Source organism: Uloborus diversus, chromosome 6 (assembly GCF_026930045.1).
Source record: "Uloborus diversus isolate 005 chromosome 6, Udiv.v.3.1, whole genome shotgun sequence".
NCBI classification, from domain to species: Eukaryota; Metazoa; Arthropoda; class Arachnida; order Araneae; family Uloboridae; genus Uloborus; species Uloborus diversus.
In genome coordinates, this window is record NC_072736.1 from 167,649,706 (window position 1) to 167,662,189 (window position 12,484).

Sequence of the window (12,484 nt, forward strand, 5' to 3'; positions counted from 1 at the left end):
TCTGTGGGCACCCTTGTAACCAAGTTCTCGTAAAAATCGAGTTCGTGAAAAAAAATCATGAAAGTTCATCATAGTTGCTTTTTTTTCTTCTTCTTAATCACTGTACAGTACCAATTAAGCTGGTTACTTTGCTTTGAACTGTCTTGAATGTCTCTTTCTTATGTCATTGTTTTTGAGGTATACACATATATAATTTTTAAATGTTTCGTTCTCCACAAATGAAAAAACGTTCTGTCATCGCTTGTTCTCAGGATTTATGATTTGTTAAACTTTGGTTGAATTTGGAGTGTTGAAGAAAATTTATGAAAAATTGATAAGTCGAGCTGAAAGTCAATAGAAATTTTACGAATCACAAAAATATTGCTCGCTTTAAGCGGGGTTTGCTCGTTAAAAGCGAGTTATGCTACTATAGATTGTACCAACCACAAGTATTTCTGATTTCCTCGCTAAATCCGGGTTCTCGTTAAATCAGGGCTCGTTATAAGCACGGCCGACTGAAAACATTAATATAAAAGATCTTTACCCCTGGTTTGTTGAATTTCATTGTATAATTGAATTTTCAAAATGCAGTTTGAATTATTTAAAAAAAAAAAAAAAATCAAAACATGGACTGGTGCAGCCAACGGGGAGCGTCCCGATGAGAGGTCACCGGAGGTCACTGTGACCTTCCAAAATTTTCCTTTTTTGCTTTATTTTTTCCAATGATCCGGCCAATTTGGAGACAATACTATTGCAACATTGATATTCTTTTCCTTTTTTAAATTATTTTTTAATGATGCCTGGTGCTCCTTCTCATTAGATATTATGTATGTATGACATGTGTGCACGTTCGTATTTTTATCATTTGATAAAATTTTAACTTCATTCGACAAATTAAGAATTTTCCCCCTCTCAAAAATTTTAGTTCAGGGGCCTCTGCAGCCGTTATGTCAGTCAGCTAAGCATGTTTCAAACTTTTTTTTTTTTCCTATCAGCTAAATGTGTCTTGGAATTTCAATTTTACTTTTAAATTCAGCTTTAAAAAAACAACAAGCAAGGGGAATATTTTGAAGTGGTGAATGTTAGCCAGTTACCCGTGGAATTGCCCCTTATATTTCCAGTTAATTCTCCTCTCGACGCGACGATCGGATTTTAACTATCACGAACTTGGAACCCAATGATAAGTAGCGCATCCAATTTCTTTTTTCTGAGGGGAGGGGAGGGGGGCAGCGTTACCGCCCTCACATGCAAATAATTTCAATTTTTTTTTTATCTGAAAAAAAAAAAAAAAAAGTTGTGGTAAAAACATGGAACTTTATTAGTAGAATTTGTTGCAAACTTTATTTCAATATGTTCAATATGTTATAAAGTGTATTTAAGAAATTTAACTTTTGAATCCTAAAAAAAAACCCTCTTTGAAAATAAGTTAAGCATTTTATTTTTAAACATATTGTCTTTTGAGAAATAGTAATAACATTGATAACTCTCTTTATTAAACTAAAATGAATCGCTAATGATTTTCAACAAAAGTTTAACAGTTATCTGCTGTTTATCCGAAAAAATGAAGGTACTTACATTCTCAAGAACTCAGAATTGACTGCATGACTTTCTTTATTTGTTTAGCTGTTAGTTAAAGGACTTAAAGTAATGGCTGAATTTTAAAAGAAAAGTTTTATTAATATTGATTCAGATTAAAAGCAAAAATTAACAAGAATCATAATAGAAAAAACGAATCCTTTGCAAAAATCGCAATCGCCAAAACGACACCTTTTCATATAATCAAATTTAAAAAAAAGAATCGCACGTTTCTATTGTAAGCATATTAATTGCATTTCATTTCTCTTCTTTCTAAAACATTCCTACCTCCCTCCCCCTCTCCCCGCCCAGCGAAATGCACTCGAAATTTCTCTGAAATTTGGGTTAATTTTTTTGCTGATAGTTAGGTTTCGACTTGCACTCTGCTCATATTTCTTTTTTATCTCTCTTAATGCATCATGAAGTTTGAGACAGGGATCTATCCCCCCCCCCCCGATTGTTTGGAGAAGTGAGAATTTATTGCATTTAGTGAATAGGCTGCATGGTCGGGCGTTGAAGAGGAAGTTTGGGGCAGATTGGTTTAGATTTCTCATTATTATTGTAAAAATAAGAGGTGAACCTGAACATATTATTGAAATAATAAACTTTTCTGAAAGAACTGGTTGTGTTAATGCTATTTACTTATGGTATTTTTTGTCTCACACTGTTTTTTAATCTTTTTCAGGTGTATATAGTAGTTCTGTGGAATCAACATCCTTTTTGGGTGGTTCCTCGACGCCACCTTCTTGCAAAAAGAATAAACTGGTAATGTTATAATCTATCAGTAAATATTTCAAAGCTTTCCCATTATTTATTGTAAACACTAGTCAGTGTTTTTCTGAGAACTTAAATTTTTTTCATTTTATTTGGGAAAATATACTATCAGAGCAAAGCAAGGTCTGAGATGCACTCTTATTGTTAAATCTAACTTCTTATGCTAGAAAATTGCCATTTCGGTAAATAAAGCAACATTTTTATGACATATACCAAGTTAATTTTTGAATGAAAATTGAAATGCTGATTTGCATTTTGATTTTCTCTAGCAAAGTGCTGTAGCATGAAAGTATGGTATGGATAATACTGTATCCAAATGTACTTTTCTAAATTTTCCAAAATGCAGACTTCAAATGTGTATCTCCTATGAAAGTGAAATGCTTAAATACTAGGGGCGTTCAAAAAGTAAGTTACACTCGAACAATTTTGGTCAAAAAACACTTTATTGAGAAGTGTGCTACAATACAATATGACACAGATACATCACTCTATTTTACTACAAAATTTCCCAGTCGCTGCAGACATTCGTCGGACCGTAGCAATAATAGTTCGATGCCTTGACGATAGAAATCTGCTCCCTGGTCCTTGAGCCAGCTTAGAACAGCTGGCTGAACCTGGTGACTGCTGGTAAATTCTCTTCCACTCAAATGTTCTTTGAGCTTGCCGAACATGTGGAAGTCGCAGGGTGCCAAATCGGGACTGTAGGGTGGTTGCTGCTAGACCTCCCATCCAAAACTGCAAAGTAAATCCTGTGTTGTGCGTGCGTTGTGAGGTCTTGCATTGTCGTGCAAGAGGACAACACGATGAATCTCTTTACTTGTTAAACCTTTTGCCCACAAAAACGTACTGTTCCGCAGACTTCAACGTTGGAGTACGTTTCCAGTTGGGGCGCCATTTTTTCTCATACTACGCATCAACGATTCAAACTATCCGAATGAAATTGCTGCAGTTGGAAACTGTGGAACTAAAGTATCGTCTGCGCACGTTTCCTTCTTGTTGCGGGATACTGCCATCTATGGGGAAACAAGTGTAACTTACTTTTTGAATGCCCTAAATGTGTTTGATTTAATAGAATTGTTCCATCTTTGAGAAATGCTTTTATTACAGTAGCTTCTAATGCAACATGACACCTTGTTGATATCAAATTTTAGACATTCACTTCAAAATTCTGTGCCTAAATTTTTTTGTGTGAAAAATAATCATGTTATTATTCCCCCCCCCCCCTCTGGGGATTTATGGTGAGAACACTTGACAATCTACCTGATCATTCTGTGCCAAATAATCAAACCTTATTATTATGCATAAAATTTTAATTGCGGTATTGTGTACCTTTTATAAAATTATTTGTATTCATCGGTAAGAAAGAACTTCTAGAATGTCTTAATTTTTGTTTTGTACGAGGCTTCCTGATGGGAGGTCACTGTGTCCTCCCAAAGAATTTCTTAGTCAAAAATGTTTGTCTATTTGGAAAATTTGTAGGCTGTAAGCAGTATTGCAATACTTCAATTACTTTTCATCTTTTTCTTTTAAATAATACCCAATGTCTCTTTTCATTAGATGTAATTATGTATACATGCACTCATTTTATTTTATTTTTTTAACATTTGGAACTATTTGGAGTTTTTTTCGGAATTTTGAGAATTTCCACCTTCCCAAAAATGTAGATTTGGGTCATTGCAATGTGTTATGTTACATTCATGTGCCTGCGTGATCTGATTCTATAACTAGCTGTTAGAAGCTACATAATTTTATGTGATTAATATAAAAACTAGTTTTCATTTCATTCTTCCTCTTCCTTTTTAAAATGCTTGTTTATACTTTCAAATTTTTTCTGTCTGGGGCACGTTATTTATTATTTTTTAAAGGTCTTTACAGCATAACCCCAATTTAACGATTGTCAAGGGTCTGGAAAAAGTTATCGTTGAATCAAGGATATCGTTAAATCGAGTGCATAGGCATTCAATACAGTCAAACCGAGGTCAGTTAAATGTGTCACTTAATAGAGGAAATCGTTAAATCGAAGTTGTACTGTAATAAAATGGCACTTGCTCAGAAATTTAAAATTTATCAAACTTACTTCCCCAATACAATATTTTAATTTTGTGAAATCTGTAAATTAAAAAGCATTTGATCATATTTAATTTCTTGTTTGTGCTATTTTTTGTTTTTGTAGGAAGCTGAACCATGTAAAAGTGAAGCTGAAAGAATGGCCATGTACAAATGTATTTTAAGTAGCATAGTTGAAAGTGAAACAGTTTACATAGAATGCCTTAATATGCTCCTGCAGGTATGTAATTTATGTAATTTTTATATTTTGCATTTTGTTGAAATCTACTGTATCAGTCTTTAGCATTCTACTTGTGCTATTACTAATTTATTATTTCTTTCATAAAGTGTCAAATACTAATATCTCGGAAAGAAACTTAAAGATTTACAACATAATAATAAGATAAATCATCCATGGCAGGAGGGAGCTCCCCCTCCCCCACCCCTTGCCAGATGTCACACTGTTTTTCATAAGCATATTCTTATAAAAAATCACGTCCCTTTTTTTTGCTACTCCTTCGCTCCCTTTTATCACAAATTTTTAACTGTTACGAACCCCTGCTACCATCAAAGCGTGAAATCATTTGTGGATGGCCCCAAATGAGATTCTATGAGTTTCTATAAGATTCTTTTATCATAGAATAAAATAATTCTGAAAACACGTTGTCAGTGTTTCTCAATTTATTTATTCTTGTGTTGCTCAGTATATTTATTCATGGTACCCGCACGGCTTTGCCTGTAGTAGAAAATTAAATGATCATTTGGTTCGCCTCTATATTTGCAAATAATGGGTGGAGAATTTCTCGCCAATTTGCTATGTTAATTTCCTCGCCCATGATCGCATATGGTACTTTGCTCGTCCTCGTTATGGTAATTTGTTCGTCCATATTATGATAGTTTTCTCAGTAAAATGTTCTTAAAATTGGAATAGAAAAAGAACAAAATTGAATTTTCAAAAAATCACTTTGAGTGCTCATCCCTATGCTGCGAACTAATTTTGTGCCAAATTTCATGAAAATTGGCCGAACAGTCTAGGCGCTAAACTTAAAGATTTGCAACATAATAATAAGATAAATCAACCATCTCCAACAGTAACAAAGACAAAACTTACCTGGGGAGGGGGGGGGGGGGAATCCATCCTTATGTGCATGTAAATATTCTATTAGAGTTAGCAATATATGCCAATACGAAAGACTCTGGGGAGCTTAAAAATATAATAACTGAATAAATCACTAATGTTAAATGCTGAATTTAAAAAACCAGGTAGTATTTTTTTTTACTGCATGTTCACAAAGTGTTTGATTGAGTTAATGAAACTCTTAAAGTTTGAGCCCAAATCCATCTCCTAGTTTTTCCGGAGTAGTTGGCCTTGTTTTCAGCTATACTTATTCATATTCCAACACATTTTCTTTTGAGTAAAATATCTTTTAGCATCTGCTTTTGCTTTGACCTTCTGATAATTTCCTGAATTGTACACAGTACAAAGCCTATTGAGATAAAGTGAAGGCATTTTTAGCATCCCTTGTCTCCCCCCCCCCCCCCTCCTGAACACATATATATTTTAATAATCTTCAATGTATTACATGAATTTCAAAAGTAAATTGTACTAATTTTCAACTTACAAGGTTGCTAACTCTGTAAATATCTTAGTAAATCAGGGCCAGATTTGGAAGTGTGGGGGCCCCGGGGCAACGAAGGAGTGGAGGGCCCTAGTTAGGGTTCGAAAAGATCATCACATTTTGGAATATATCCGATACTTTGATATATATCCAAACATTTTGATATATATGTATGTATCCAATATTTTCGATCAGCACTTTAATAGTAAATAAATACATCCTGAAGTTACTGCTATTTATTTTTTATATTATTATTATTATAATTTAGAGGGGAGAAAAAACATAAAAATGCTGACCCGTGAAATTTAGGATATTTTGTAAAAATTTTATTGTGGAGGCCCCTTTGTTGTGGAGGCCCCGGGGCAGTAGATCCACCTGCCCTCCCTGAAATCCGGCCCTGGGGTAAATTGTTTCTGAAAATAAGTGAATAAAAAAAGCCTTCCACTGTCCTTTTCTGTGTGTTAAAAAGATAAGACTTTATATATACAGTCGACGTTCATTATAACGACCACACGTTATAAAGACCGTCCCATTATAACGACCAGTGGTAAAAGTCCCAACTTTGTTCTTATCAACTCTACGTTAATTTGCCTTCGTTATGACAACCGTTCTGTATCGTCTAATCCAATACAGCGACCGAATTCAGCGGACGTTATTTCTAGTGTTCTTCCCAATAAAACAAATTTGTAGCTTGAAATGGCCTTGATTATTGTTTACGGACATCTGCCTGAAGTTTTCAATGTCGAATCCAACTTTGAGAGGGGGTGCAGGGGAGATTACCATTCACCGCAGCTAGCACAAAAAAAAAAATAATGGGAGGAAAAATCGAGAAATTTCCAGGTTCCTAAGAAAAGGGAGTTTACAGATGTGTTGCTAGTTTGGTATTTGAATCTAGTGGTTTTTAAGATTTGGGGGTTCTCGAGGGACTTTTAAATGTTTCTTTGAAAAGCAAGAAAAACACAATTTATCACCTATATCTGAAAAAGAAAATAATGTTTTGCAAAAATCACGTCTGCTAAAAAGGCAAACATCTGTTTCTAGTTTTATCTTCAGAAAATGTAGTGCTGTAGTGGTAGCAGTAGTAGTAGCAGATTTGTAAGTGTGTAACATTTTCCTCCCTATATCTTCTACCCGAAAATTTCTTTAATGTTCTGTCATAGTATTTTGCACACGATTTTTCTAAAAATTCCTATGATAAAAATAATTTGAGCATTTAACTGGAATGTTTGAAAAAGTACCGTTTTTTTTTTTTTTTTTTTGAACAACAGGGCGTGAATGATGACTGTGTATATATTTTTAAATTATACCTCTAATAACGACCACTCGTTATAAAGACCTTTTTTTCTGGAACCGAGATGGTCGTTATATCGAGCGTCGACTGTATCTTAAAAGATTTCTAGCCTTTTTTCTATGTTATAATCTTGGTGCAAATCATATAGCTAGAGTATCTGTCAGAGTCCCCTGTATTCTATCAGTTTTATTGATACCACTGTTCCGTATAAGTTAATCTGTATGAGGATGGCAACTAGTTAGTTAAGCAAAGTTGTAACAAAATTTCTATTTTATTACAAAGAAGCTGTGCCAATGAATGTTAATTTAATTAGAAGAATTCTGTGTTTTAATACCAATTTGAAACTAGTTTTCATTTTAGTACATTCTGAATGATTGATTTTAATGTGATGTCAAAACTTGAGCATGTTCTGAAAATGTTACTTCATCATGATTATTTTTATGTTGTGTAATATTAGTTTAAAAGTTTGGTGTTACATAGTAATTTTTTACACCTTTTCCTTTTAGTACATGAAAGCATTGAAATCTACAATCAGCACATCACAACCTTTATTGTCTTTGGAGGATTTTAATCTGATCTTCTATAGAATTCCAGAGTTACATAGTCTTCACATCACATTTTTGAAAGGCCTGAAAAAACAAACTGACAAATGGGATGGAACGCAAGCTATTGGTGAAGATTTCAAAATTCTGGTACTAAATATATTGAATATTCATTATGTTTTCATCTTATTTATGAAATTGTTTGAGATTCATTGAAGTAAAGTAGTTTTTTTGTTAGTTTGCAAACTTTAAGAAATTCCTCAAAGTGTATCCTTGAGCAATATTTGTTTAAACTTTCAGAATTTATAAAAAATTAACAGGTGACAACATGGTCGCCACAAAGTGTCACCTTAGCCCCACCCCCCAGCCCTTTTGCCATATGTCATACTGTTTTTCACAAGCATATTCTTATTAAAAATGACGTCGCTCTTCTTGATTCCCCTTCCCTCCCTTTTATTAGACTGTAACACATTTCACGAACTCCCGCCACCCTCAAAGTGGGAAATCATTTGTGGATGGCCCCTAATGAGATTCTATGAATTTCTATAAAATTATTTTATCATAGAATGTAAAATAATCCTGGAAACACATTGTCTGCATTTCTTAAATTATTTATTCTTGCATTGCTCAGTATATTTATTCATTATAGATTTCAAATTAAAAAATTTACTTTCATTACTTCTATGTTTTCCTTTTTTTCCCCTCTCAACTTTGCATTTAGCCTTTTGCTCTTGAAAATGTGTTAAAAACTATCTCAAACTTTTAAAACCTGTAAAATCTATATTTAAAAAATTAATGAAAGCATAAAAGGGGCCTATTGTGCTCTTAAATTAGAAAAATAATTTAAGTGTTCTTGAAAAATTCAGTTTTATGTATTAATTTTAAACATTTCAAAGTGTCATGCATTTGTTTATGTATCAAACTATTTTCTTGTTTCACAGGCGAGCAAGTTAGGTGTTTATGGCTCCTTTTTACAAAATTATTCAAAAGCAATCGAAACAGTACGGAAATGTAGTGTTGATAATTCCAAATTTTCTGAAATTACAAAGGTAACGTTTCATCATTTTTCAAATCAAATTTCTACATTTGAATTGATTAAAAGTTATGTTTTTTAATGTTTTATAATTTTTCAGTCAATTAAACTGAAAGCTCTGAAAGGACAAGCTACAACATTAGAAGGTATTTAGTTTTCTTCTTCTTTTTTTCTTTTTTTCTTTTTGTGTGTGTTGTATTTCTCCTAATTGATTGCATTGCTGATTTGTTGAGATGTATAACTACTTAACTTCATAAATACCTGTTATTCAAAAATTTAAATTGTTTATTTCTTTGATAATTTTTTTTATTGTTTAATATTGCCATCCATTGTTTTTGAGACTGTCTGTTCAAACATTTTACATGAGGGACCCCTGTTTTTCAACATCACCGCTGCTTTTGAGTCATGTAAATGAAGCAAAGAGTTTGTCTGTTTGTGTGTCAATTGCCTGCCAACCAGATGAAAATATTTAGAATTTACAAAAGTCCAGGTCAATGTATTTTGCAATTTGTTTTCAAAATTCAATTTGAGTTTGTTTTGTTTTTTCTCAATTTCAAGCAAACATTTTAGATAAATTTGCTAATTTAGCAGCAAAGAAGTGATTATCCCACATTTTTTAAATCTAATTGAAAAGCTCCATTTCTTTTTTTTTTTTGAATGCTTTTTTCCTATATGATAGCACATAAAATCCTCAGATGGTGATTTTTAAAGGGGCAGTTCACATTATTTAAAAGCTCTTGTCTTTAGTCTAATGGGAATTTTTAGAGATGAATATCCTTCAGCGTGTGAAATCAGTAAAAAATCCTACTGGTCCCTCGGACCAGTCAACATGAATATGTACTGGTCATCAAACAACACCACTGGTCCGCTTTAAATTAAGCACTAAATATGCTTGTACCAAAATATTACTTACGTTTTATGATGATTACATTTATTAAGTTTTTGCTCATTGATAAAACACTGCAAAATTACTGTACTGCGAATAAAGTTCAAAAAATGGTGAACATAATATTAAATAACAATGTGTGAATGTGAACGCTTAATATTAAATAACAATGCAAAACAGATAGCCAACAAGTATAAAACATTTTTCTTCTGATGGTGATTTTTTAATATACTTGAATGTTTCAAAATTTAAAATTTTTAATTGGCAAAGTTTGGCAATAAACATTTTAATCTAATCTTAAACAGCCAAGCATACAGTCTGAAAAACAATTTCATTAAACAACGCTTAAAATAGGCTACCAAAAATTTGTGAACTTAATTTGACCATTTTTAATTTTTTTGAGGACGTTATTTTTCTCTCCAAGTGTGAGTAAAATGTATATGTGCCATTTAAAATTAGGTAAAACTTATGAAAATAAAATGAACTGTAAAAGAAATCAACCAACAGTTTGACTAATAAATAGCTAAACATTGGCTAGGCTATGCTTTTGATTTTTTCTAGCAGAGTGTGATCGAAAATAGCCAGCAGTTTGTGGTCCCATGGACCACAGATTATTTTTTTATGGTGATCCGAGGCAGGTTTCACTGGCCTGGGACCAGTGGACCAGCAGTAATTTCTAACGCTGTCCTTATTTAAATGAGGATTTTCAGGGATTAATGTCCTCATTTTAATAGCGGTTTTTAAGGACAGTTGTTAATATTCTAATGAGCGATTTTGGTGACTGGAGACAATATTTAGGAACTGTAATCCTTTATCTAATGGGAGTTTTTAGTGACTAATATCCTGATTGTAATAGAGATTTTTAGGGTCTAATTTGTGACTTAGGTATTGTGGGGAATTTTTAGGAACTTTTCCCCTTGATTGATGATATAGTTTTTATATAGGTAAATAATAGAGGGTTTTTTTAAAACTTGTTTTGATGGAAGAAGCTGAGCGTTAGCGTCTCCGGCTACCAGGCCGCAGACCTGGGTTTGACACCTGAGTTAGGCATAGTTGACTCAGGTTTTCATCCCTTCAATGAGTCAATAGAATGAGTACTAAGCGTGCATGAGAACTGAACACTGGGTGTTTCACATTCGGCCTCCTTACCTTAAAAATGCTTCAAAAAGTGATTCTCCGCCGATACACCTTTCAGTGCTACCTGGTGACAATACAAAGATGGCCTTGCTATGGCGATGGATCCAATCAAATTGTATATTGGTTAATTTCAGAATTTAAATTTAGAAGTTAACCAATCTCCACTCTATCAATTTCTAATACCTTCGACCTTCGATAGATGGCAGTAGCAGGTGTACCGAAATTAACTTATTGGGATTACTTTTGCTCTATGTTAAAAGCACGAATGTGACAGGCATTTAGTCTTAAGGAGGTGTTGATTCGGCTTATCACCTAATGAGGGCCACTCTACGAAAAAGTCAACCCTTTGTCCCGCACGTGGCGGTTCATATATTTCAAAGTAATAATTTTAAAGGGTAATGACGAAATTGTTTGCTTAAGAAATCACACATAAGTTTGTAATTTGCTAAGCAGAAAAACATTGCTCATTAATATTTCAAAATATTATTTTTAATGAAAATATATGAGGCGTCACGGGTGGGACAAAACTACTGTTTTCTGTGGAATGACCCATCAGAACATCTGTCTTTGCACCCCAGAATCCTCAGTCTTGTAAACTGAGATGGGCACAGTAGGTTAATTATCATTTTCAGATTTGCTCCATAAACCTGTGGCAAAAGTTCAGAAAAATGCCTTAGTTCTTCACGTATGCTCATTCTTAATTGTCTCATTAATTTTCTCTTTTCTGTCTTTGCACCCCAGCAGGGTTGGCAAAAACCCGGGTTTTTTTAAAAAAGCCCATGGACCTAGGGTTTTTCAGGTTTTTTTTAATAAAACCCAAAAAAACCCAAATAAAGCTGGGTTTTTTAAAAAGAAATGTGGGTTTTTTTTTTGTCTTTTTTTAGGGAAAATGTGGGTACTTGTAGCATATTGTAGTGTAAGTAAATGGACAAAGCACAAAAACTGTTTTGGGGTAAAAAAAGCTGGAAAATTCAGCGTTTTCTGAAGAAAAGTATAAAAGACGACAAAACCCAAGAATGGTGAAGTTTCAGATTTTTTAGTTTCCATGATTACCAACAGTAAAGGCAAAGTTACTTCTTGAGTGATAAAATCTATTGTTCGTTCGTTCGTTTTTATTTATTTATTTATTTATTTATTTTTTTTTTTTTTGCATTTTACTTTATTGTATTTTATTTTGTTATGCAAAAATACTGTAGAACCTCAAATAGTTTAAATCCCTTTTTACTAAATTCCAGATAAAGACATTTCTTAGAATTTTATGTTGCCTGTTTTTCTATTTCTGTGAACAGAGTAATAAATATTAAACTTTTTCATAAGATAATGAAAATACTATATATCCTATTCTGTTTTCTGTCCAATCGTTTGTAAAACCTGTTAATGTCTAAAAAATATGCCTTGTTTATTCGAGATTTGTGACGTGTTGGTTTGCAGAAAATAATTCAAATGAAAGCCTTTCAGCTAGAGTAGTTTCCTCTGTACAATCTACAAATATTGAGAAAATCAGAAGTGACAAGACTTAGTCAAGATAATTTGAGTTATTTATTGACCAGTTAAAGAAAAAAGTTAAATATATTTATTTAAAATCTTTGAAATATTTTTTTA

The 12,484-nt window shown here is 32.9% G+C and overlaps 1 protein-coding gene across 1 annotated transcript in view; it reads left to right on the forward strand.

The window, feature by feature from the left end:
• LOC129225063 (active breakpoint cluster region-related protein-like) overlaps positions 1 to 12,484 on the forward strand; it is a 91,190-nt gene that overhangs the window by 36,671 nt on the left and 42,035 nt on the right. Inside the window, exons 2-6 of the mRNA XM_054859609.1 lie at positions 2,240 to 2,319; positions 4,502 to 4,615; positions 7,791 to 7,976; positions 8,768 to 8,875; positions 8,960 to 9,005. Coding sequence (XP_054715584.1) covers positions 2,240 to 2,319; positions 4,502 to 4,615; positions 7,791 to 7,976; positions 8,768 to 8,875; positions 8,960 to 9,005 — 534 coding nt within the window. The remainder of the gene's footprint in view (positions 1 to 2,239; positions 2,320 to 4,501; positions 4,616 to 7,790; positions 7,977 to 8,767; positions 8,876 to 8,959; positions 9,006 to 12,484) is intronic.